The sequence below is a fragment of the Canis lupus genome, chromosome 10 (genome assembly GCF_003254725.2).
Source record: "Canis lupus dingo isolate Sandy chromosome 10, ASM325472v2, whole genome shotgun sequence".
Lineage (NCBI taxonomy): Eukaryota > Metazoa > Chordata > Mammalia > Carnivora > Canidae > Canis > Canis lupus.
Genome location: NC_064252.1, coordinates 27,530,527 through 27,555,141, shown reverse-complemented (window position 1 = coordinate 27,555,141; position 24,615 = coordinate 27,530,527). Strand labels below are relative to the sequence as shown.

Genomic DNA, 24,615 nt, shown 5'->3' with positions numbered 1-24,615 from the left:
CTTGGGCTCTAAGTCCCGTCTGGACCAAACTCACCTCCTGATTTGGAGTTAAGTGTTTCCTTTCTTTAGGCCTCAGTCTTGTCTTCCTGTAGGAAGGTATTATTCTAGGTCAGATATTGACACCGGCTCAGTTCCAGATTCAGTAGGACTTTCCTTTCATTTTTCTCTCATTACGTTGGCCTGCACAGTATTTTAGAGCAATCTGAACTGAATGCCAACATTTAAAAATGGAGAACTTTTATGAACATTAAAAAAAAAATCTCCAGATTCTTTTTCTTTTTCTTTTTTTAAGATTTTATTTATTTATTCGTGAGAGACACAGGCAGAGAGAGAAGCAGGCTCCATGCAAGGAGCCTGACGTGGGACTCAATCCCAGGTCTCCAAGATCATGCCCTGGGCCACTGGGGCTGCCCAAATCTTCAGATTCTTTTAAAAACGGGAGATATAGCAACACAGGACCAGCCCTCCCACATGGCACATGGGTGCCTGCAGACAACTCTCCCCTTTAGATGGGATATAGTATTGTGGTTTGCCACAGTCCCCACCACTCCCTCCTGAGCCTTATAGGCAGTTGCCATTTATTGCCATACTTCTGCTGTTGTTTTTCTTAGGCAGAGCTAATAGGAAATTAATATATTTCTTGTCTTCATTAAATGTGGAATAACAGCAACGAATGTGGAGGGAAATGATCTAGTATCTGAAAATATGTCATATGGTGATTGCATGCCTTTTTAATAGCATGCTAGAGAATTGCTTGTAAACCCACATAAGAGCCATCTGACTCTCTAGGGAAATCTAACTTTGACAGCAATTGATTAGCATCCAGTGACGTTTTCCAACTCTGTAAAGTTAGAAGTTAGCTTGTAGGAAACTGATAAGATGCAATAATTTTTGCACGTCTGATGAAGAAAATAATCCCAAAGATTATAGTTTTATTATCCCATAGGGCATGAAGTATGATTAGCAATTATAATTCAGTATTCCTTTTTTATACATATTTTTAAGATTTTACTTATTTATTCATGAGAGACACACAGAGGCAGAGACATAGGCAGAGGGAGAAGCAGGCTCCCCCTAGGGAGCCCGATGTGGGACTCAATCCCAGGACCCCGGGAGACCACCTGAGCCAAAGGCACTCAACCACTGAGCCACCCAAGTGTATTCTTTAACTCTTCAAATTCTTTCCAAACCAGCTCTGTCATATTGTTGGTTCCTTCATTAGCAAATAAATAACCTTACTCTTTATTGTATGAGAATTGTATCTTTAATTTCTTAAGGGTATTAATCTTTTGTCATTGTGTAAGTTCCAAAATTGTTTTGGTTATTTGTTATGTTATTGTTAATTATAATTTAAAAATCACATTTATTGAGATATGAATTACCTATAGTAAAATTCCCACATTTGAAGTGCGCAAGGTTGATGATTTTTGACAAATGTATATACTTAGGTTAACAACCACCCCAGTCAAGATAGAGAACATGACAATGTTGTTTATATATATATATATATATATATATATATATATATATATATATATATAAACAATTAGAGAGTTGCTCTTTTAGGCTAGAAAGGGCCCTGTGTTTTCAGAAAAGAAAATAATTATTGAGGTACCTGGGTGGCTCAGTTTGTTAAAGGTCTGACTCTTGATTTCAGCTCATGTTGTGATCTCAGGGTCCTGGGATCAAGCCCCATGTCAAAGTCGGCTTGGGGATTCTCTCTCCCTCTCCCTCTGCCCCTCCCTCTCACTCATGCTCTTTCTCTCTGAAATAAATAAATAAATCTTTTTAAAAAGTTATTATTTAGGGCAGCCTGGGTGGCTCAGCAGTTTAGCGCCGCCTTCAGCCCAGGGTGTGATCCTTGAGACCCCGGGATCGAGTCCCATGTCTGGCTCCCTGCCTGGAGCCTCCTTCTCCCACTGTCTGTGTCTGTGCGTCTCTGTGTGTGTTTGTGTGTGTGTCTCATGAATAAATAAATAAAATCTTTTTTTTAAAGTGATTATTTATTTGTGGTATTAAAATAGAGACAGCGGGCAGCCCGGGTGGCGCAGCGGTTTAGCAACGCCTGCAGCCCAGGGCGTGGTCCTGGAGACCCGGGATTGAGTCCCACATCAGGCTCCCTGCATGGAGCCTGCTTCTCCCTCTGCCTGTGTCTCTGCCTCTCTCTCTAGCTGTGTGTCTGTGAATAAATAAATAAAATATTAAAAAAAACAATAAAATAGAGACAGCAGGCCCCAAAGAGAGTCACTTGCGCTAAGCCCCACAGCTGTAAACCACGACTTAATACCTAACCTAATTGCAGCTTCAAACCCACCCGGTCTACCTCTCTCTCACCACCTGGAATGTAGCCTTTAACCGGTCACCATGGAGTTACATGGGCAGCACTAGTGAGATAATTTGCCAGATAGAGCCTTTCCATTCGTCTTAGGAAGCAGATCTTGCCTGCAAGTGTACATTCTTTGCAAATACTTTCCTTTTTCTGCCCCCTTTCTGCCTTTTATTTTTTAAACAGATTTTTAAAAAAGATTTGAGAGAATGTGCACAAGCACAATTGGGGGAAGGGCAGAGGGAGAGAGAGAATCCTCAAGCAAAATCCCCAGTGGGGAGCCAATGCAGGGCTCAATCCCAGGCCCCAAGATAATGACCTGAACCGAAATCAAGAGTCAGATGCTTAACCATCTGAGCCACCCAAGCATCACCCCCCCTCCATCCTTTCTGCCTTTTAAAACCTTTCCTTGGGCAGCCCGGGTTGCTCAGTGGTCAGTGCCACTTTCAGTCCAGGGCCCGATCCTGGACACCTGGGATGGAGTCCTGAGTCGGGCTCCCTGCGTGGAGCCTGCTTCTCCCTCTGCCTGTGTCTCTGCCTCTGTGTCTCTAATGAGTAAATAAATAAAATCTTTAAAAAATATAAAAATAAAACCTTTCCTTGCCTACAGCTCAGTGGAGCTCTTGTTTTAAGATTTTATTTATTTATTTATTCATGAGAGACACAGAGAGAGGCAGAGACAGGCAGAAGCAGGCTCCCCACAAGGAGCCTGATGCAGGGCTTGATACCAGACCCCAGGATCATGCCCTGAGCCAATGGCAGACACTCAACTGCGGAGCCACCCAGGTGAATGGAGCTCTTTTCTATCACTAGATGGGCTACTGCTCCATACATGAATTGTTGAATAAAGCCAATTTGATCCTTAAATTTACTTAGTTCAACTTGTGTGTTGTGAACAGTGGGCAAGAACAATAGTCTTGATGTCCATGGTGAAAGAGAAGATAGAATTTAGCAGGTCAGGAAATAGCCTGCTACTTCACTGTTGTTTTTTGATTTTTTTTTTTTAGATTTATTTATATATTTGAGAGAGAGGGAGAGAGAATACAGAGGTAGAGGGAGAAGCAGACTTCCCACTGAGCAGGGAGCCCAATGCGGGACTTGATCCCAGGACCCTGGGATCGTGACCCGAGCTGAAGGCAGACGCCCTAACAGACTGAGCCACCCAGGCGCCCATTCTTTGTTTTTGTCTATTTGACTCCTTGTACCAGATGATCCCTTAAGGAGCCTCTATTTCTGACTTGTAGAGACTGAGCTCCTGCTCTCCCAAGGTCCACCTCCCACCGCAGTAAATGAGGGGTAGCAGGGGTTTGTGAGACCATGCTCAACAGACCCAAATAAGCAGGACAGTAAGTGAGCTATGGAGAGACGCAGAGTTCTTGGGAAGTGGAGCTTGGAATGAACCCAGCTGAAGAGACCAGGCAGATGGTAAAATATAACTAATGGCTTTTCTGAGTCAGAGTTTCCTGCCTCAGATCCCAGGCAAAAGAAGATCAAGAGAAGTAGGAAGGCTTTTCAGCTGCTGAATCCTCTTGATGGCTCCCCCAGCTAGAATTATCCCAGGGGCTGTCCACAGTTTCTTTGCCTTTGAGGTACTGCTTTTCCATTAACAAGGGACCCTTTCAAAATCAAACACCATGTGATCAGACATTTCATAGTCTGTAATGGGGTTCTGGCTGCTTTCAGGTCAGGTTGCAATTCTTTATTCCTTTATTTATTTTTTCAAAGTTGCATTTCTAAGATATTTTATTTATTTATTTATTTATTTATGAGAGACACGGAGAGACGCAGAGACACAGGCAGAGGGAGAAGCAGGCTCCATTCGGGGAGCCCGAGGCTGGACTCAATCCCAGGACCACGGGATCAGGCCTTGAGCCGAAGGCAGATGCCAGCCAGGTGCCCCTCAAAGTTGCATTTCTTAGTGGGCTTAAGATGCTGCCAAGTGATGGTCTAAATTTCATTTCAAATGCAGTTCTCCAAATATGGATTGAGAATTGCAAGCAGGAAGGGTGAGGTAGTATTACACTACCAGTGAGATGATATTGGTTTGGACAAGAATGATGGAAACAAGGTGGTAACATTTGAGAGGGAATATTTTGAAGGAGGAGCCAGCAAAATGCAGATGTACTGAAAGGTGTGGCATGAGAGTCAAGTCAAGGGTGGTTCAATTCAACTGAACAAGTTGAAGTTGCCCTTAATTAAGATGGGGAATACTGTGGAAGGAACAAGTTTGAGACAGAAAATCAGAAGCTCCATAGAGATGTGTTAAGTTTGAAGTGCCTTCAGACATGCAGGTATTTACATGGGCCAATGAGCCCAGTTCTGGGATGGAGTGGAGACATAAATGTGGGGAGTCAACAGCATATAAGTGATATTTATTTATTTATGATTTTAGTTTATTCATGAGAGACAGAGAGAGAGAGAGAGAAAGAGAGAGGCAGAGACACAGGCAGAGAGAAGCAAGCTCCACTCAGGGAGCCCAATGTGGGACTTGATCCTGGGACTCCAGGATCATGACCTGAGCCATAGGCAGACACTCAACCTGCTGAGCCACCCAGGCGTCCCATATGAGTGATATTTAAACCTACTGGACCAGACAAGCCACCCAGAGGGTGAAGACAGAGAAAGAGACCAAGCCCAGGGAGAAGAGGCAGTCCACTAATTAGTGATTGGAGAGCTGAGGAGGATCAACAAAAGAAAATGAGCAAGAGTAGCCAGTGAGGAAGGTCCTTTCAAAACCTTTACCAACTATTCTCTGTTAGAGTGTAAATCCTGGAAGAGATAGAAAATAACAAATACACATATGTACATGAATATATACATGAATATACAAATTATAAATACATATATATATAGACACTCAGGTGGTTATAAACAAGGGATCCAAGTTTTTGTTGACTGAAACTTACCTGAAGAATAAAAGAATTAGAAATTACAAAAACAAAACCAGGTAGGAGAGAGAATATTTATTTAGAACAAGAAATCACAACACAAATTGTGGGAGAAATCAGCCCATCACATATTGCAATTTGTAACTTCCAAAAGCTGACAAGAGAAGCGTCATTAAATCTGGAAAACAAACATATTTGTTAAGTTTCTTAAACACCTCCATAATATTTTTTTAGGCCGAATAATGCTTTGATCGCCTCTTTAGAGGACAACAATTTCATATCATTTTCCATAATGAGAATGAAAAAATAATTTAGTCGTTCCTCTAGCATGTTAGACCAACATTCATTACTTATTATTTTTATTTTATTTTATTAGCACCACGCTCTAACCAACTGAGCTAACCGGCCAACTACTATTTTATTTTAAATTTCAGTAGTTAACGGTGTCAGATTAGTTTCCGGTGTAAAAAAGCAAAGCAAAAACGCGGCACGAGGGGGGGCGGGGCAGGGTACCCCAATCCTAAACAGGATCTCAGAGAACTGAGGGTGACAGAACCGGCCTTGCAGATACCTGGGAGGACTGCATTCGGTAATCCACACCAGGTAAATGTGAAACCGAAAGACCAAAGGCGGAGTGTACCTCACAGGGAAAAACAGGAAGAGCTGTTTTGACAAGAGCAAGCAGAGGCTCACCTAAGGTGAGAGAGCCATGCTTCAAGTCACACAGCAACTCAGCAGCAGAGCTGGGACTGGAATCTAGATTTCTTTTTTTTTTTTTTAAGATTTTATTTATTCATTCATGAGAGAGAGAGAGAGAGGCAGAGACACAGGCTCACAGTGAAGCAGGCTCCACGCAGGGAGCCCGACTCCGGACTCGATCCCGGCTCTCCAGGACCACGCCCTGGGCCGAAAGCAGGCGCTGAACCGCTAAGCCACCCAGGGATCCCCCGGAATCTAGATTTCTATTAGGCGTTGCGGATGCGCAGCTGACCATACTGAGGCCCTGAACCCACCTGCCGGTGTCGGCTGGTTTTATAACCCGATCCCTAGCTCGAGGCCTCCCAACGTCCGTTTTGAAAACTGACCTCAGCCAGAGTGGATGCTGCAGGGGCGAGCCCCAAACCACAGCTGGCTTCACGCTGCCTGCTCCAGCCTCAGTGTCCAAAGTTGGCAGGCGCCTTTTTTCAATGACCTCTCGCTGCACGGGACCAAGTCTCAACTTTTACACCGGTACGTTTAGTCTTCTGAGGCCGATCATTTGAAGTTTCTTGCCGCAGGCAAACTGCTTAGACCTGAATCCAACCTCAGGCCCCCGACACCCGAATTTTATTTCTCGCGAGAAATCGCCCGAGGAGGCTGTCAGCCATCTTTGGTGTGGCTTCGTTTCTAGGGTCTCTTAACTTTGCCCCGTCTTTATTATGCCGAAGCGGTTCAGCCTTATTTCTGAGTTGGCGCAAGCACTATAGAGTCGCCCTTCCTCGTAAAGCCTCTAATTGAAGAAGGAAGGAGAAGTCAGGTATTCGTCGTCTCCGCCCTTCTCGACGTGGCGGTCTCCTATGGCTGGCGGCTTCCTGTAGACTTCCGGCTTCCCGGCAGGCCCGAGCGGGGCTGGACTTCCGGCCTCACGACGCAGGCGCGGGCCGCCCTTCTCGCTCTCTCCGGGGGTGCTCGTGAGCCCAGAAGCCATGTCTTACCCCGCTGATGATTACGAGTCCGAGGTAAGCCGGCCCTGCGCGTGTTCTGGGCTCCGCGACCGGGCCAGTGTCCTCTGGATGTTGGGCTCCGCGGTGAGAAGGGGTCTGGGTCTCTCTAGGGGTCCCCGCGGGCCGCGCCCGCTGCAGTCTGCCTCCCGGCGTGCTCGGCCCTCGCGCTGTTCCCATGGCTGGCGGCTCCTCACCGGCCCTCTCGGCCCAACCACTTCGCATGGCCGGTCTCCTCGTCCTCAAGTTTTCCGAGACCGGAGACGGGGGCTGGTTATGGGCTTGTTTCCGTAACTGAGCTCCTGTGGGCTTGGCTCACTCTTGTCAAACCCCGTGGGTTCCCACAGCCTCTGGTGCTTTGCTCTACCTTATGGCCCCATAACGTTGTCTGCTTAGTCTTCCCTCTGCACAAGCATGTGAGTTTCTCGGAGCCAGGGACTGTGTTTTATCCACTTTTGTATCCCTAGTACCTTGCTTGGCACACAGATCCTCGAACGAGCGCTTTGGATTCACGAATTGGTGACTGTTCCCATCTGTTTCGTTAACAGGCTGCTTATGATCCCTATGCTTACCCAGGCGACTATGATATGCACACAGGTGAGACTACGGGCTTGTCTGGCGCGCTGGGTACTTCTAGGGTTTGGCACTTTGTTGAATGCCTCTGAACAGCCCCAAGGGGCGTCTGTTAAACACTGCTTCTCCATGGTCTCGGTTTGGAGTCAGTTATTCTCAGAAGGAGGGTGGTACAGCCTAATAAATTAGGCCTTTTTCATGGTTCATGTCAAAGTCTCATCTAGCTGTGGTTTCCCTGTTAAACGACTTGATCTTGACTTGATCTCAGGTCTTGAGTTCAAGCCCTGTGTTGGGCTCTCTACACTGGGCGTGGAGCCTACTTAAAAATATGTATATGTGTATATACATGTCTATTTAAAAATATATTTCTAGGGCAGCCCGGGTGGCTCAGGGGTTAAGCACCTGCCTTTGGCCCAGGGCGTGACCCTGGAGACCCGGGATCGAGTCCCACGTCGGGCTCTCTGCATGGAGCCTGCTTCTCCCTCTGCCTGTGTCTCTGCCCCCTCCCCTCTCTCTTTCTGTCTAATGAATAAATAAATAAAATCTTTAAAAAAAACCCTTTAAAAATATATTTCTATTTACACATATATTTAAAATATGTGTTTATATAAAGTGTTTACTACTTACTTCCCTTTCCCGCAGTCTTCCCTTCTCTTACAGTATATGTACAACTGTTCTAGGTGTTGGGTATACCTGAGTACGAGAAAGAAAAGGTTCTTGCCCTCATAGGATTTAGGTTCTAGTGGAAGAAACCGATAATAAGCAAATAAATAATTGTAAATGGTGGTAAGTGTTCTGAAGAAACAGGGTAATGGAATTGAGAGTGAGTTGGGGACAGTTATAACTGAGTGTTTAAAAGGGAATTATACCTGATTTTATAGACTTGAGTTTACTTTGGGGGATGGTCTTACTCTTTTGTTTTGTAACATGTGGGTTTGAAAACACTTGTTAAAGTATTATATCTGATCTCTAGGAGACCCAAAGCAGGATCTGGCTTACGAACGTCAGTATGAACAGCAGACCTATCAGGTGATCCCCGAAGTGATCAAAAACTTCATCCAGTATTTTCACAAAACCGTCTCGGATTTGATTGACCAGAAGGTGTATGAGCTGCAGGCTAGTCGTGTATCCAGCGATGTCATTGATCAGAAAGTATATGAGATCCAGGACATCTATGAGAACAGGTACAGAGTGCTGACTGAAATGCCCTCTTCCTGGGTGGGGCTGGTTTACTGATGCAGCCCCTTAAAAGGGGCTGTTTAATCATTACTCTGTAAAGAGAGTGCCCAAGGGGTTTCTGTGACTCCTTGAGGGAGAAATGTTATTTTGTTGGACTGTATTCCCCGAACTCCTATAGGACCTAAAATAATAACATCACTATCAGTAATTATAGCAGGTATTAGTATGTCTGATCAGTATAGATTAGGCAGTGTTCAGAATGCTTTTCCCATATTTACTCATTACTCTTCACAGTAACCCCATGAAGTAGGTAGTATTGTTTTCTTTACCTTACAGATGAGGGAAACAAAGCATAGAAAGTGTAAGTCACATAGCTAGCTGAGTGTGTGTTGAATTTTTTTTTTTTAATTTTTTTATTTATTTATGATAGTCCGAGAGAGAGAGGCAGAGACACAGGCAGAGGGAGAAGCAGGTTCCATGCACCGGGAGCCCGACGTGGGATTCGATCCCGGGTCTCCAGGATCGCACCCTGGGCCAAAGGCAGGTGCCAAACCGCTGCGCCACCCAGGGATCCCCTGTGTTGAATTTTGAACCTGCACAGTCTGACATAAGAGCCCTTTGTTTTTTCAAGATACTATTTATTTGAGAGAGAGAGGGAGAAGGAGAGCGAAGGAGCAGGGAGAGGGGCAGAGGGAAACAAACAGATTCTCTGCTGAGCAGGGAGCTGGACGTGGGGCTTGATCCTAGGACTCTGGGATCATGACCGGAGCCGAAGGCAGATACTGAAGTGACTGAGCCACCCAGGTGCCCCCAGAGCCTAATTTTTAAATTCTATACAACTTAATGCATAGCAGGGTGAGCCAACCTTTGAGTGGTTGCTTCTGTTTTGAGGGGATTGCCCTGTGTAATTGGCATTAGAGATGAAACAGGATAGTCAGGGTTGAGATGGTCAGTAAAGATTTCACCAAAGATACAGAATTTAAACAATTCCTGGGAGGGGTGCCTGGCTGATTCAGTTGGAAGAACATGTGACTCTTGATTTCGGGTCATGAGTTTGAGCATGATGTTCAGTGTAGAGATTACTTAAAAATAAACTTAATGTTAAAATTAATTTTCTGGGAGGAAGAGTGGACAAAATAGATGGCCAAAGACTGGATCATTGAATAGAATTAATCCCTGAACTGTTTTTTTCCTTCATCTTCAGGTCTTTCTAGTTAGAAGTGTATTGATCAGTGCTGTCCCATAGAAATAATACTGAGCATCAGTGGCTCAGTTGGTTCAGCATCTGCCTCCAACTCAGGTCAGGATCCCAGGGTTCTGGGATCGAGCCCCGAGTCAGGGTCCCGGCTCAGCAAGGAGTCTGCTTCTCCCTTTGCTTCTGCTCTTCTCTCCATTCATGCTCGCTCTCACACTCTCTCTGTCTCAAATAAATAAATAAAATCTTGGGCATCCCGGGTGGCTCAGCGGTTTAGCGCCGCCTTCAGCCCAGGGCCTGATCCTGGAGACCTGGGATAGGGTCCCACGTCGGGCTCCCTGCATGGAGCCTGCTTCTGCCTCTGCCTCTGCCTGTGTCTCTGCCTCTCATGAATAAATAAAATCTTTTAAAAAAATAAAATAAAATCGTAAAAAAAAAAAAAAAAAACGTAATCCTAGCTACATGTGTTATTTTTTTTATTGACTACATTTAAAAAATGTAAAAAGAGGGGTGCTTGTCCGGCTCAGTTGGAGCGTGTGACTCTTAATCTCAAGGTGGTGAGGTCAAGCCCCACACTTGAGTGTAGAGATTACTTAAAATCTTTAAAAACAAAACAAAACAAAAAAACCAGCACCTGGGTGGTTCAGTCAGTTGAGCGTCTGCCTTTGGCTCAGACCATGATCCCAATGTCCCAGGATTGAGCCCTGCGTTAGGCTCTCTACTCAGAGCTTGCTTCTCCCTCTCCCTCTGCCTGCCACTCTGCCTCCTTGTGTGTGCACATGCTCTCGCTCACTGTCACATACATAAATATATAAAATCTTTTAGAAAAGCCAACTAACAAGCAACAGGTAAAATTAATTTTAATGATTTACTTCATCTTAAATGTTACACCACACATAATTAGTATCAGACTGTTAATGAGTTTACTTTTTTTTAAATCAAGTCTTTTAAACCACATCATTTGTATTTAAACCACATCTCAGGGCAGCCCTGGTGGCGCAGTTGTTTAGTGATGCCTGCCGCCTGGGGTGTGATCCTGGAGACCCTGGATCGAGTCCCATGTCGGGCTCCCTGCAGGAAGCCTATTTCTCCCTCTGCCTGTCTCTCTCTCTCTCTTTCTCTCTGTCTCTCATGAATAAATAAACTCTTTTAAAAAAATAAATAAATAAATAAACGACATCTCAATTCATGTGTTTTGGAAATACCTGATCTCTGTTTAGATTTCATAACATTTATGATAGAAAAAGCAGATTCGGGTGATTCTAAATGTACTTGAAAGCTTTCCAGTAACTGAGTTAAGTACTGGTTTTTTAATTAAATTGATTGATTGATTGATTGATTGTTAAAATTAACCAAAATTTGAAATTTGATTCTTCAGGCAGAATAATCACATGTGGCAAATGATTACTGTATTGGACAGTACAGGCAGGTAGGGACCAGAGTTGAAGGCAAGTACATGGTAGATCTTTTCGTAGGAGAACGTGTGGTGAGAAGAATGGCTGGTGCCTTGGAAAGTACAGTGATATGGGGATGCCTGGGTGGCTCAGCGGTTGGGTGTCTGCCTTCAGCTCAGGTCCTGATCCCGCAGTCCCGGGATCGAGTACCGCATCGGGCTCCCTACGGGGAGCCTGCTTCTCCCTCTGTCTCTTCTCTCTGTGTGTCTCTCATGAAGAAATTAATAAAATCTCTTAAAAAGAAAATACAGTGTTACTGAGATGTATTGTATGTGGGTGTTTTTTTTTGTTTGTTTGTTTTGTTTTTTATACTTTACTTATTTTGGGATCCCTGGGTGGCTCAGCGGTTGAGCATCTGCCTTTGACTGGGGGCATGATCCCGGACTCCTGGGATCAGGTCCCGCATTGGGTTCCCTGCATGGAGCCTGCTTCTCCCTCTGCGTATGTCTCTGCACCCCCCCCCCCCCTCTGTTTCTCATGAATGAATGAATAAAATCTTAAAAAAAAAAAAAAAAGGATTTTATTTATTTCTTCATGAGAGAGAGAGAGAAAGAGAGGAAGAGACAGAGGGAGAAGCAGGCTCTCTGCAGGGAGTCCCATGTGGGACTCAATCCCAGGACCCCAGGTTCATACCCTGAGCTGAAGGCAGATGCTCAACCACGGAGCCACTCAGGCATCCCGAGATACTTTGTGTTTGCTACATGTCTTGAAGGGGGGACTTGTGCTGAACTGAAAGATCTGGAGAAGACAGATGGTGTTTAAGGAAAGTGGGGTAAAGTTGAAGTCGCTCCTCAAGGGATCAGGAGGGAAATTGAACAGAGACCTCCTAGAGGGCTGTGAGGTATCTTGGGTAGCAGTGTTAGGGTTGGATGGTGTGGGTCTGTTGTAGCATCAGACAGCAACAAACAGATTGATTTTTTCCAAGATTGGGCAGGGGAGGAGGAGGCACAGTGCTCTGGGAAAGTAGGGAAAGTATTGGTAAGGGAGAAGGTTGGTAGTATCTAAAAAGTGGTTACCAGGGGCTCCCTGGGTGCTGCAGTGGTTTGGTGCCTGCCTTTGGCCCAGGGCGCGATCCTGGAGACCCTGGATCGAATCCCACGTCGGGCTCCTGGTGCATGGAGCCTGCTTCTCCCTCTGCCTATGTCTCTGCCTCTCTCTCTCTCTCTCTCTCTGTGTGACTATCATAAAAAAAAAAAAAAAAAAAAAAAAAAAAAAAGTGGTTACCAGATTAGGGAACAGCAGGCTGGTAAATATGAGGAGAGTTCATGATACAGAGGCAGGAAATGATCCTGAAGAACACGGTGGTTGTCTAGTCAATAAAAAGGAGTATTCACTGTATTAAGAGTTGAGGTGCAAAGTTGAATTGAGGAAAGTTGTAGACTTGAAGGCTCTGGCCCTGACTTTGTTTCTATGATGTCTTCCTCTTTGTGAGCCTGGGTCCTTATCTGTAAAATGTGTGGGTTGCCTTTTCTCTGGTCCTTCATGTTTTGGAGTTCTAGAGTTTTTCTGCTTTGTTTTCAGCTGGACCAAGTTGACTGAAAGGTTCTTCAAGAATACACCTTGGCCTGAGGCTGAAGCCATAGCTCCACAGGTTGGCAACGGTAGGTATGAGTTCCTTGTGTTCTGTATGCTGGATGGGATTCTGTAACTGAGGGGTCCTGAGGAAGCTCAAGACAAGCTGTTTTGCTCGCTGTTTAGTCTTCCCAGGGCTTGGTACGTACTTGTTTATTTCTTTTTTTTTTTTAATTTTTTTTTTTATTATTTATTTATGGTAGTCACACAGAGAGAGAGGGAGAGAGAGGCAGAGACATAGGCAGAGGGAGAAGCAGGCTCCATGCACCGGGAGCCCGACATGGGAATTGATCCTGGGTCTCCAGGATCGCGCCCTGGGCCAAAGACAGGAGCTAAATTGCTGTGCCACCCAGGGATCCCTATTTCTTTTTTACATAGACCAAATGCCGTTTTCTTCCCTTTTAGTTTATTTTTAATTTATTTTATTTATTTTTTTAAGATTTTATTTATTTATTCATGAGAGACACAGAGAGAGAGAGGCAGAGACACAGGCAGAGGGAGAAGCAGGCTCCATGCGGGAGCCTGACGTGGGACTTGATCCCTGGTCTCCAGGATCACACCCTGGGCTGCAGGCAGCGCTAAACTGCTGCACCACCGGGGCTGCCCTGTTTTCTTCCCTTTTTAAAGTTTATTGTATTTTTGGAGAGTATTCTTCATTTCAGGATTCCCAAGATCACTCCCAGGTTTGATGATTTGCTAGGACACCTCCCAGGACTCTGGGTATAGCTGTACCTATAGGTATGAAGGTTTACAGCAAAAGGATACAAAGCAAAATCAGCAAAGGGAAAGGGCACGCACAGTGGAATCCAAAGGAAACCAGGTACATGTTACAAATCGTCCTTTCCTGTGACTTTACATGGGATGTGCTTAATTCCTCACGCAAGGAATTGTGACATGTGTGAAAACTTGTCTGTCAGAGAAGCCTATAACACACTTGGTGTCTCAAGTATTTTACTGGGTGCTGGTCATATGGGCACAACCTCTGCCTAGAAGGTGCCAAAATTCCAGACTCCCAGAAGGAAGGCAGGAGTTCAGCATAAACCATAGAGTTGCACAGTTTAGCCTCAGCAGATTGCCCTTGTCAGTGTGCTGGGCCCCCTCCTGAAATCCAGGTTTCCACATGCCAGCCAAGGACCGACTTTACTAGCCAGAAGATAGAAGTCTCAGACCTCCTTTGTTAATTCTTTTCTGTATAGTACCCAAAATACCCAAAGAACTTCTTTTTCTACCCTCCTCCTTTTTAGTGGTTGTATCATATCAGTAGGATAAATTCTTTAAAGTAGAATTTGAGTCAAAAATACCCATGTATTTGCACTTTGGATAATGTTGCATTGCCATCTTTGAAGGTATTACTATTTATTTATGTGTTTATTAAGCAACTGGATGACAAAAATCTCTAAATGGTGAAGGGAAATGTGTCTGGATGAGATTAAGATGAGGTTGAAAGATAAAGCGAGAGAGGAGTTTTCTTGTTGCGTGTATTCTTAGGGTGTAAGTATAGAATTTAGAAGTTATTTTGTCTCTTAAATCATGTTTATGCCTCTGTTCCCTTCAAAGGGCTTGGGATGCCTGGGTGGCTCAGCGGTTGGGCATGTGCCTTTGGCTCTGGGAGTGACCCTGGGGTCAGGATCAGGTCCCACATCGGGCTCCTTGCTGGGAGCCTGCTTCTCCCTCTGTATCTGTGCTTTTCTCTCTGAGCCTATCATGAATAAATAAAATCTTTTTAAAGGGGGGGGTGGCGGCCTAAAACTGCCTGAAGACTAGTCGTTTTGTGGATTGCTAAAAGCAGCTCTTTGCCATCTCTTTCAGATGCCGTCTTCCTGATTTTGTACAAAGAATTATACTACAGGCACATATATGCCAAAGTCAGTGTGAGTATCTGAATGTTGTTGGTTCTAAGCCATTTTTGCCTTTAGAACACAATCATTAGGTTCTATTGGTTCAATGTCCAAGAGTGGTTGGCATGTTTTCTGAGGGTTCTTTTAAGAAATGACAGAGGGAATTATTGAATCCAGCAAGCTGGGTGTCTGTCTTAAACAAACTAGCATGGCAGAGCTTGTCTGTCCTTAATTTTCTCCATCCCTGCAGTTCCTGGCTCAGCATTCATTACATTGATTTGGTTGCAGGATTCCTTCCATCTTGGGCAAGCCCAGGTGGCTCAGCGGTTTAGCGCCGCCTTCAGCCCAGGGTGTGATCCTGGAGACCCGGGATCGAGTCCCACATCAGGCTCCCTGCATGGAGCCTGCTTCTCCCTCTGCCTGTGTCTCTGCCTCTCTCTCTCTCTCTCTCTCTCTCTCTCTCTCTCTCTCTCTCTGTATCTCTCATGAATAAATAAATAAAATATGTAAAAAAAAAAAAAAAAGGATTCCTTCCATCTTAATGGTGTGTTCCCAAACACTTTCTGTTGCCTCTGCTTGTGATGCCCTTGCAATTTACCTTCAATGCTACCAGCCTTCTGCTCTCTGAAACACACATGAAACTATGGCTGTGTGCCAGGTATAATGTTAGGCACTTGGCAACCATTTATAGTCTAATCCTCAAAGTAATCCTGCAAAGCAGGCAAACTGAGGTGCAGAGAGGTTGCTTTTTCTTAAATTCATGTAAGGAGTAAGTGGCAAAACTATTTGAACCCAGGCCTGGGTTGCTATGATGCCAGTGTTCTTTATATCATACTCTCCCAACTTTGGGCACTTGTGTGATTCTTCTGTCATTTCTGAATTTTAGAATGCCTGAATCTCTTAAAGTAACCATTTGTACTATTTATATACACAATGACTGAAAATCTCTATCCCCGTCTCTTCAAATCCATACTTGTATATCCAGCTGCCTACTCCACATCTCCACTTAGCTGTATAAAAGAGCTGTATAGCTCTTTTTTATTTTTTTAGGTTTTACTTATTTCTTAGAATGAGCAGACAGAGGGACAGAGGGACAGATAGACTTCCTCCACCGAGGAGGGAGCCCAATGTTGGGTTCCATTCCAGGACACTCAGATCATGAGCTGAGCCAAAGTCAGACGCATAACCGACTGAACCACTCAGGCACCCCATTTCAAGTTTAACATACTTGAAACTAAAGACTTATTTTCCTTTTAAACTTTTTTCATGTCAGTCAACTCAATAAATAACTATTCAGCCAAGTGGCTTGGACTAAAAACCTTGGCCTCATTCTTGACTTTTCTCTCACTTGACTTCCAACCTTGTAGCAAATCTTGTTTAGCTCTATCTTCAACATACTTCTTGAAACTACCCCGCTTCTCACCACCACCGCTATTACTACCCTACTAGTTTAAGGCATTATCATCTCTTGCCTGAACTGTGTAGCTGCTTACCTGGGGTCAGTTTCCACTCTTCTGAGTTTATTCTTAGCCTAAAACCACATGATTCCTTTGAAAGAGTCTCATCAAGTCACGACCGCCCTCATCGTACCATGACTTCCCATCTCGCACTTAGAGTAAAATCCAGGTCTTAGTCATAGTCCTGCTGACCTGGTCCCTGACTCCCTTGCCGGTTTCATTTCCTGCAACTTTCCCTCCTTTCTTGGGCTCCTGGCCATACTCTGGTGTTTCAGAGAGCACATGTCACTAGCTAACATTGTATTGTTTACTTGGTTTTTGTTTGCTACCCTTACTAGAGGGTAAAACTCTACCAGTGCATGGACTTTATGTTGTCACTGCTATAATCTGGTGCCTAATTCTTGATAGTGACAGGTTACTTGTTGGAGCATGAGGGTATCTGTGTAAATGAAGGAACTCGGCATCATGATCTTTTCTTAGAGTGTTTCCACTTTCTCACAGTTACTCAGCTTTCATCCCCCTGAGGACCACTTGACCTGGCTAGAGCTCCTACCTTGCCACAGTAGACACTGTCCGTGGTAGCTGGAGGAGTTCCTATTGTCGGAGTAATGCAGGGGGCCACATTTTCTGGCATCCTGGTGAGATCTCTGACTAGCTTATCTGATAGAAAGTAAAGATTCCCTTCTATCATTGATACTCTAGCTCAGGTGCCTTGTGGGCTAGGTTGAGGATCTAGCTAACCTGTATAACGTAGCTTCTTTGGGAAGGCCATGGCATCAGTACAGCTGTACTACATCATGTAGTACAGCTGGTGTTACCACCTCTGATCTTCCCTTTGGAAGATTCAGCAGAAGTTTATTGACTCTATGGTCTCTTTTTGTCAGGTACTGGACAGGGTACTCTGATATATAACATATTTTTGAAACACCCCACCCCCCACCCTGGGGAGGGGGCAGTTCATTGAAAGAACCTTTACTATATTGGGCACTTTAACTTCATAGTCTCATGCTACAGAGAAATGGAATACCTTGTCCGAAGCTCACAGTTAATAAGCACTGGAACTAAAATTCCAAGGCCATGTTCTTTCTAAGTTCATTACAGATAGTGTTGTGTTCCCCAGCTCAGAAATATGGAGTGGTTCTCAGTTGCCAGCAACATCAAGTCTAGATTCTGGGCAATCAGCAGCCTTCTGTGTGAAGGCCAGATGGTTTTTTGGCTTTGAGGCCATAATGGTCTCTGTTGAATCTATTCAGCTTTGCCTTTGTAGCAGCCATAAACATTGAGTACACATGGCTATATTCCAGTTGAGCAAAACAGGTGGATTTGCCGAACCTCCCTGGCCTTGATTCCTGTTGGGACTGAAAGACCTCTATTGTAGTCCAGTGTAGCCTAGTGTAGCATTACTTGCTCTTCTTCACTATCCTTTAAGCACTGTGATTTTACTTCTTTGCTTTTGTCTGTACTTCCATCTTTTTGCTTCAAGTCTGTGTACTTGTTCTGAAACAGTCCGTTGAGATTGTTATAAGGCCTGATCATTGTGGTCAGGTACTCAGTGTCCTTTTGAAATGCTCTAGTACTTAGTCTTCCCTCTGACTTTAGCGCTCTTTGTATACTAAGAAGGTAAGAGTAGGCATTGGTTCTCATGTGTGTTAAGCTGTCATGGCAGATCATGAGTAAAACACATTTAAATTAAATATCCGGGGATCCCTGGGTGGCGCAGCGGTTTGGCGCCTGCCTTTGGCCCAGGGCGCGATCCTGGAGACCCGGGATCGAGTCCCACGTCGGGCTCCCGGTGCATGGAGCCTGCTTCTCCCTCTGCCTGTGTCTCTGCCTCTCTCTCTCTCTCTGTGAGACTATCATAAATAAATAAAAATTTATAAAATAAAAAAATAAATATCCGTCCTGATGTTTCTGTTCTCTTTACAGGGGGGCCCCTCCTTGGAGCAGAGGTTTGAATCCTACTACAACTACTGCAATCTCTTCAACTACATTCTTAGTAAGTTTTTTTCTTTTTTTAAAGATTTTACTTATTCATGAAAGACACAGAGGCAGAGACATAGGCAGAGGGAGAAGCAGGCTGTATGTAGGAAGCCTGATGTAGAACTTGATCCTGGGACTCCAGGATCACACCCTGGGCCAAAGGCAGACACTAAACCGCTGAGCCACCCAGGCGTCCCCATTCTTAGTAAGTCTGACGTTTGGCCAAGGATGTGAGGCTATGATGAGGCCTAGTGTTGGCCTCCAGCTCTTTTTAGCAGTATTTTAATATAGGAATGGGAAGGGGAATATCTTGTGATTCAGAGTTGTCTTAAGAGAATAATGACAAAATGCATTCTGTAGGCTTACTGAGTGAGCAGTCATTGCTTTGACTCTGACTTTTCTGTGATCTCCCACACAGATGCTGATGGTCCTGCTCCCCTTGAACTACCTAACCAGTGGCTTTGGGATATCATTGATGAGTTCATCTATCAGGTATCTGGCCAGCCTTGGTCTAATTTGAAATAACTAGTCCAACAAAGGAGCAGCTGTTAACATTGTTTGCATTGTTAAAAACATACTTGGGATAAAAATGTCTCCTCACTGTGGGAAATATCCCATAGTGGTGGTCTTTGAAGTCATGGTTTTCTGAAGAGTCAGGCTTAAGACCTCTGGATGTGAGCTTGGAAGTCAGCAGAGTTGAACTGACTTTGACTAAGCTCTTAACCTGATCTTGAGAGTTGATTTGATTGGAAAAATAAAGGCTTCAGAAGCCTCAGTCAGGTGGAGTCAGGTAGAAGCAAGTTGGTGCTAGTTTGGGGGCTGCCACTGGTAACACTGGCTTGTTATTTAAGCTCTCCAATTTATATTTTCTTCTCCTACAAAACAGAAATGTTCTGTATCTTGATTGTAGTGGTTACTTGAGTATATACTAGGTCAGAATAAAGAAGACTATTATAATCAAAACAGAAATGTTAGCTACCTTGGATGCTGTTGTTGAGGTTCTACTAAGAACTGTGTCGGATGTAAAGTACAGGTGGCTGTGTAGCCTAGGGATATAATTTTCAAGTCTTGCTGTTCACTAACCTGGGACCTCGAGCAAATTACTTAACCACACTGTGCCTCAGTTTCTCTAATATAGGGATTATTGGGAACATTACTGGAAATGACATGTAAACTGCTTAGTTCAGCAGTGCCTGGATGGCTCAGTCTGTTAAGTGTCCAATTCTTGATCTTAGCTCACATCTTAATCTCAGGATCATGAGTTCAAGCTTTGCATTGGACTCCACACTGGATGTGGAGCCTACCTAAAAAATAAACAAATAGAGTAAAAAGATAAAGGTGCTTAGTACAGTGCCTACCATAGAATAATCAAGAAATATTGCCTTATTTTTACACTGATAAATATTATCATTCTTTACCACCTTCTTTTAGCTCAATAAAAAAAAAATCTTTTTTAAAGATTTTATTTGTTTGACAGAACTAGAGAGCACAAGCAGGGGGAGCAGCATGCCAAGGGAAAGGGAGAAGCAGGCTGGCTCCCTGCCGAACAGGGAGCCCAATTCAAACGGAGCCCAATTCGGGGCTCCATCCCAGGACTCTGGGATCATGACCTGAGCTGAAAGTAGATAGATGCTCAACCTGCTGAACCACCCAGGCATCCCAAGGTTTATTTATTTTAGAGGGGGAGAGAGAGAGAGAGCAGTGGGGCAGAGGGAGAGGGAGCAGACTTCCCTCAGAGTGGAGCAGACACAGAGCTTGATCCTGGGACCCCAAGATAGGGATCAAGCTGAAATCAAGATTTGGCGGCTCAACCGACAGAGAACCCAGGCATCTCTCAGATTGATTCTTTTTTTTTTTTTAAAGATTTTATTTATTTATTCATGATAGTCACACAGAGAGAGACAGAGAGGCAGAGACACAGGCAGAGGGAGAAGCAGGCTCCATGCACCGGGAGCCCGACGTGGGATTCGATCCCGGGTCTCCAGGATCGCGCCCTGGGCCAAAGGCAGGCGCCAAACCGCTGCGCCACCCAGGGATCCCTCTCAGATTGATTCTGCAGAAATAGAATGTAGACTTAAAAACAATAACTGAGGGGCGCCTGGATTCTCAGTCAGTTGAGCAGCTGACTCTTAATTTTGGCTCAGGTCCTTATCTTGGGGTCCCGAGATTGAGCCCATGTCCACTCCATTCTCAGAGGGGAGGCTTCTCTCTCCCCTCTTAGGTGCAGGTGTGTGTGCGCATGCACTCTCCCCCTCCTCCCTCCCGCTCCCCCTTCCTCCCCCAATAAAAACATAAAATCTTAAAAAAAAAAAAAAAAAGAATGATTGGATTTGGAAAAATACTTGTTTTCCATGAGTTTTATGGGGATGATATAACTCACTGGGTATTTCAGAAGAAATCATTATTTGAGTTGCGGGGACCAAAGAGGCTTACAGAGTACAGGTAAGTTGTGATTGGTACACTGGGCGAGCCCTCCAAGGGCCCTTTGAGAGAGAGGCTTCCTGCTCAAGATAAGGCTTCAGTCCCTTTGTGCAGAGAAGACCACAAACCATGCTGGCCTTTGTCTTCTGGCTCCTAGGCTTGTGTTAGCCCCTTTGGCATAATTTTAGAAGGTTGGCAGTTCCTGTCGACTCAGACTCACAGCGAGTCAAAGGAGGATCATCTGTGCTGAGATTCTTCATCCTTCATAAGATTATCATAATCCCTTCGGTTTAGCTGGTATTCTCTTGTTAAGGAACTTAACATGCTCTCACTCATAACAAAGACCTGGCCAGTGCAGGCCAGGTAGCTGTCACATGGGCTAAGTGGCTTTTCCCCACCGCTCTGCTTTCATTTTTATCAGTTCAGGTATTAACATGAATGTGTCGTTACTGTTTGAAAACTGTCTATAAGTGTCTTCCTTGACTTTTCAGAGGCATAGGTTACTGTGTGAAAAGATAGGCACCACGTTCACACTTTTTAGGCATTTATATAAATGTGTATATATAAAATACACCATTTAAAAATGGTATATTGTGTAATTTGTTTTGATTTGAAACACTTAACATGTCTGCATAGAGATGGCTTTGTTCTTTTCTGCCGTGTACGCGATATGGCTATACCACCCTTTTTGTGATGAACGTGAGGGTGTTCAGTTTCCACTACTATAAATAGTCAGTGATATCCTTGTATGTGTCACATATAGGTCTATCTTGACATCACCAAATGTAGAATTGTTGGTTGAAGGATTTTTGCTTTTAAGTTTTTTTTTGTTTTTGAGAGAGCGAGCGAGCGCGCACACACATAAGCCCAAGGGAGGAGACAGGCAGGGGCAGAGGGAAAGAGTGAATCCCAGCAGGCTCCATGCCCATCGTAGAGCCAATGCAGGACTCAGTCTCACAACCCTGAGATGATGACCTGAAGCCAAAATCAGGAGTCAGATGCTTAGCTGACTGAGCCACCCAGGTGCCTTACTTTTTAAGTTTTTTAAAATCAGCTTTATAGAGTCAAAACTTAATTACAGGGCAGTCCAGGTGGCTCAGCAGTTTAGTGCTGCCTTTAGCCCAGGGTGTGATCCTGGAGAACTGGGATCGAGTCCCATGTCGGGCTCCCTGCATGGAGCCTGCTTCTCCCTCTGCCTATGTCTATGCCTCTCTCTCTCTGTGTCTCTCATGAATAAATAAAGTCTTTAAAAAATAAAGCAAACTTGATTACAGTGAAATACCGGTTTTAAATGTACTGTTGATGAGACTTAACAAATATGTACACCACTATAGTCAACATACAGAACATAATCACTTTGGATTTTAATAAATAGTAGTATCTTGTTAACGGTTTTTATCAAATTACACAACTAACAGCAGCATTTGAGAATTTTTCTCTGCTGTGGATGTAATTGGTCTAATTTTTGTTTGTTGGGAAAGAAATGGTAATCTCATTTTAATTTGCATTTCCCTCCTAACAGTAAGAGATCAGGCATTTTCCCTGTTATTTGACCAACCTTGGTTTTCTTTGAAGTGATCCTTTGTCCATTTTTCTATTGGATTAGCTTAATGAATTTTGAGAATTTGTTCTATATCCTGGTTACTCTTGTGTTATAAATTTGGAAACCTTTTCTTTTTTTTTTTTTTTTTTTGAAACCTTTTCTTGTGTTCTTAGAGGAAAGTGGTAATTTGGAGTTGAAGAGCATTCCTGGGTCATCTAAGACCTATATTCTAGGTTTCTAAACCTGGTGTATGGGATGCCTGGGTGGCTCAGTGGTTGAGCGATTGACTTCGACTCAGGGCGATTGACTTCGGCTCAGATTCCGGGTCTGGGAATTGAGTCCCACATTGGGCTCCCTTCGAGGAGCTTGCTTCTTCCTCTGCCTATATTATATCTCTGTCTCTCTTTGTGTGTCTCTCATGAACAAATAAATAGAATCTTTAAAAATAAATACATAATAAATAAACCTGGTGTACACCAGAATCGACCCAAGAGCTCTTTTTTTTTCTTTAAGATTTTATTTATGTATTCTTGAGAGACACAGAGAGGCAGAGACATAGAGGGAGAAGCAAGCTCCCCAGAGGGAGCCTGATGCGGGACTCGATCCCAGGACCCCAGGATCATGCCCTGAGCTGAAGGCAGATGCTCAACCACTGAGCCACCCAGGTGCCCCTACCCAAGAGCTTTTAAAAACTGGTTGAGGGCAGCCTAGGTGACTCAGCGGTTTAGTGCCATCTTCAGCCCAGGGCATGATCCTGGAGACCTGGGATCGAGTTCCACGTCGGGCTCCCTGCATGGAGTCTGCTGCTCTTCTGCCTGTGTCTTTGCCTCTCTTTCTCTCTGTGTGTCTCATGACTAAATAAAATCCTTAAAAAAAAAAAAAAAAAAAAAAAACTGGTTGAGATGGGGATCCCTGGGTGGCCCAGCGGTTTAGCGCCTGCCTTTGGCCCAGGGCGTGATCCTGGAGTCCCGGGATCGAGTCCTGCATCAGGCTACCTACATGGAGCCTGCTTCTCCCTCTGCTTGTGTCTTTCCCTCTCTCTGTGTGTGTCTCATGAATAAATAAATAAAATCTTTATAACTAACTAACTAACACTGATTGAGTGGGTAGGTCTCTGTTTTCTGAGTAACTGATGGAGAACCACTGCCTTAAAAAATGCATGTGATGTGGGCCCGAGATGTACCTTCCACTTGACGAAGCTCTGTGGTTGGTACAGCGGTAACTCAGACTGGGTTCCTGTCCCCAGTGAATGGATGGTCAACTCCAGTAGGCAAGACATGCACATACAGACCTACCCTGTCTCTACCATGTCATTATTCGTAATCCTGATTCAGGCACAGCCCAGCCATGTAGAGGAAGATCAGGGGGTTTTTGTTCATTTTTTAAATATTTTACTTATCCATTAGAGACACACAGAGAGAGAGAGAGAGAGAGAGGCAGAGAAACAGGCAGAGGGAGAAGCAGGCTCCATGCAGAGAGCCCAGTGTGGGACTCGATCCTGGGACTGCGAGGTCACACCCAGAGCTGAAGGCAGACACTCAACCTGCTGAGCCACCCAGGCGTCCTGAGGAAGACGAGTTATAAGCCACTCCATTCTGACAGCCAGGCTAACTGCATTGTGAAGCTTAGAGACATTACATGGCTCCAGGCTGTGTTGGACCTCCAATTTTTTTTTTTTTTTAAGATTTTATTTATTCATGAGAGACACAGAGAGAGAGACATACAGGCAGAGGAGGAAGCAGGCTCCCTGTGGGGAGCCCAGTGCGGGACTCCATCCCAGGACCCTGGGATCATGACCTCAGCCAAAGGGAGATGCTCAACCACTGAGCCACCCAGGTGCCCTTGACCCCAAATTGAGTATGTTTTTCACAGACTACCTTTCATCTTAGAGATTTTACTTAGCTGCGGAGAAATGACAGAATTCAGTATTAAATAAAATTAAGGGTTTTTTTTAAGATTTTATTTATTTGAGAGAGATTAAGACACCATTAAGTGGGGAGGAGAGAGAGAAGCAGGCTCCCCTTAGGAGGGAGCCCGATGTGGGCTTAATCCCAGGACTCACCCCCCACCCACCCCCCGATCATGACCTGAGCCGAAGGCAGACACCTAACCTACTGAGCCACTCAGGCTTCCCACAAATTGAGTTTAATCAGAGATATTTTGCAGAAACAAGTAGTGTACAGACCAGTTTAGCATGAGATGCAGTGCGCGTGCCGCCCAGCGCCACCCCACACTTCCTGTCGTGTACCACTGCTGCCTCTCTCCCTTCTTCCTCAACAGTTTCAGTCATTCAGTCAGTACCGCTGTAAGACTGCCAAGAAGTCAGAGGAAGAGATTGACTTCCTTCGCTCCAATCCCAAAATCTGGAATGTTCACAGTGTCCTCAATGTCCTCCACTCCCTGGTCGACAAATCCAACATTAACCGGCAATTGGAGGTGTACACAAGTGGTGGTGAGTGCTGCTTGCCATCTGTCCAGTGGAATAGAGG

General features: G+C 44.6%; 1 protein-coding gene and 1 long non-coding RNA gene across 6 annotated transcripts in view; one reads left to right on the top strand and one right to left on the bottom strand.

The window, feature by feature from the left end:
* Window positions 1-5,274: 5,274 nt before the first annotated feature.
* Window positions 5,275-6,440, bottom strand: LOC125755915 (uncharacterized). Its single transcript, XR_007413468.1, has 2 exons — window positions 6,300-6,440; window positions 5,275-5,392 (listed from the first exon to the last, which is right to left on the bottom strand). It is a non-coding gene; the product is annotated as an uncharacterized LOC125755915 (long non-coding RNA).
* Window positions 5,378-24,615, top strand: part of EIF3L (eukaryotic translation initiation factor 3 subunit L) — a 28,569-nt gene continuing 9,331 nt past the window's right edge. The window contains exons 1-8 of one of the 5 annotated variants that reach the window (XM_025460447.3): window positions 5,378-6,932; window positions 7,463-7,511; window positions 8,461-8,671; window positions 12,837-12,916; window positions 14,697-14,758; window positions 18,109-18,178; window positions 18,581-18,654; window positions 24,407-24,578. In XM_025460447.3, the coding sequence (XP_025316232.1) occupies window positions 6,900-6,932; window positions 7,463-7,511; window positions 8,461-8,671; window positions 12,837-12,916; window positions 14,697-14,758; window positions 18,109-18,178; window positions 18,581-18,654; window positions 24,407-24,578 (751 nt within the window). In that variant the 5' untranslated portion in view covers window positions 5,378-6,899. Of the gene's footprint in view, window positions 7,002-7,462; window positions 7,512-8,460; window positions 8,672-12,836; window positions 12,917-14,696; window positions 14,759-18,108; window positions 18,179-18,580; window positions 18,655-24,406; window positions 24,579-24,615 lie in introns of those variants that run through there. The other 4 variants (XM_049115311.1, XM_049115313.1, XM_049115312.1 and 1 more) reach the window with 4 other exon arrangements.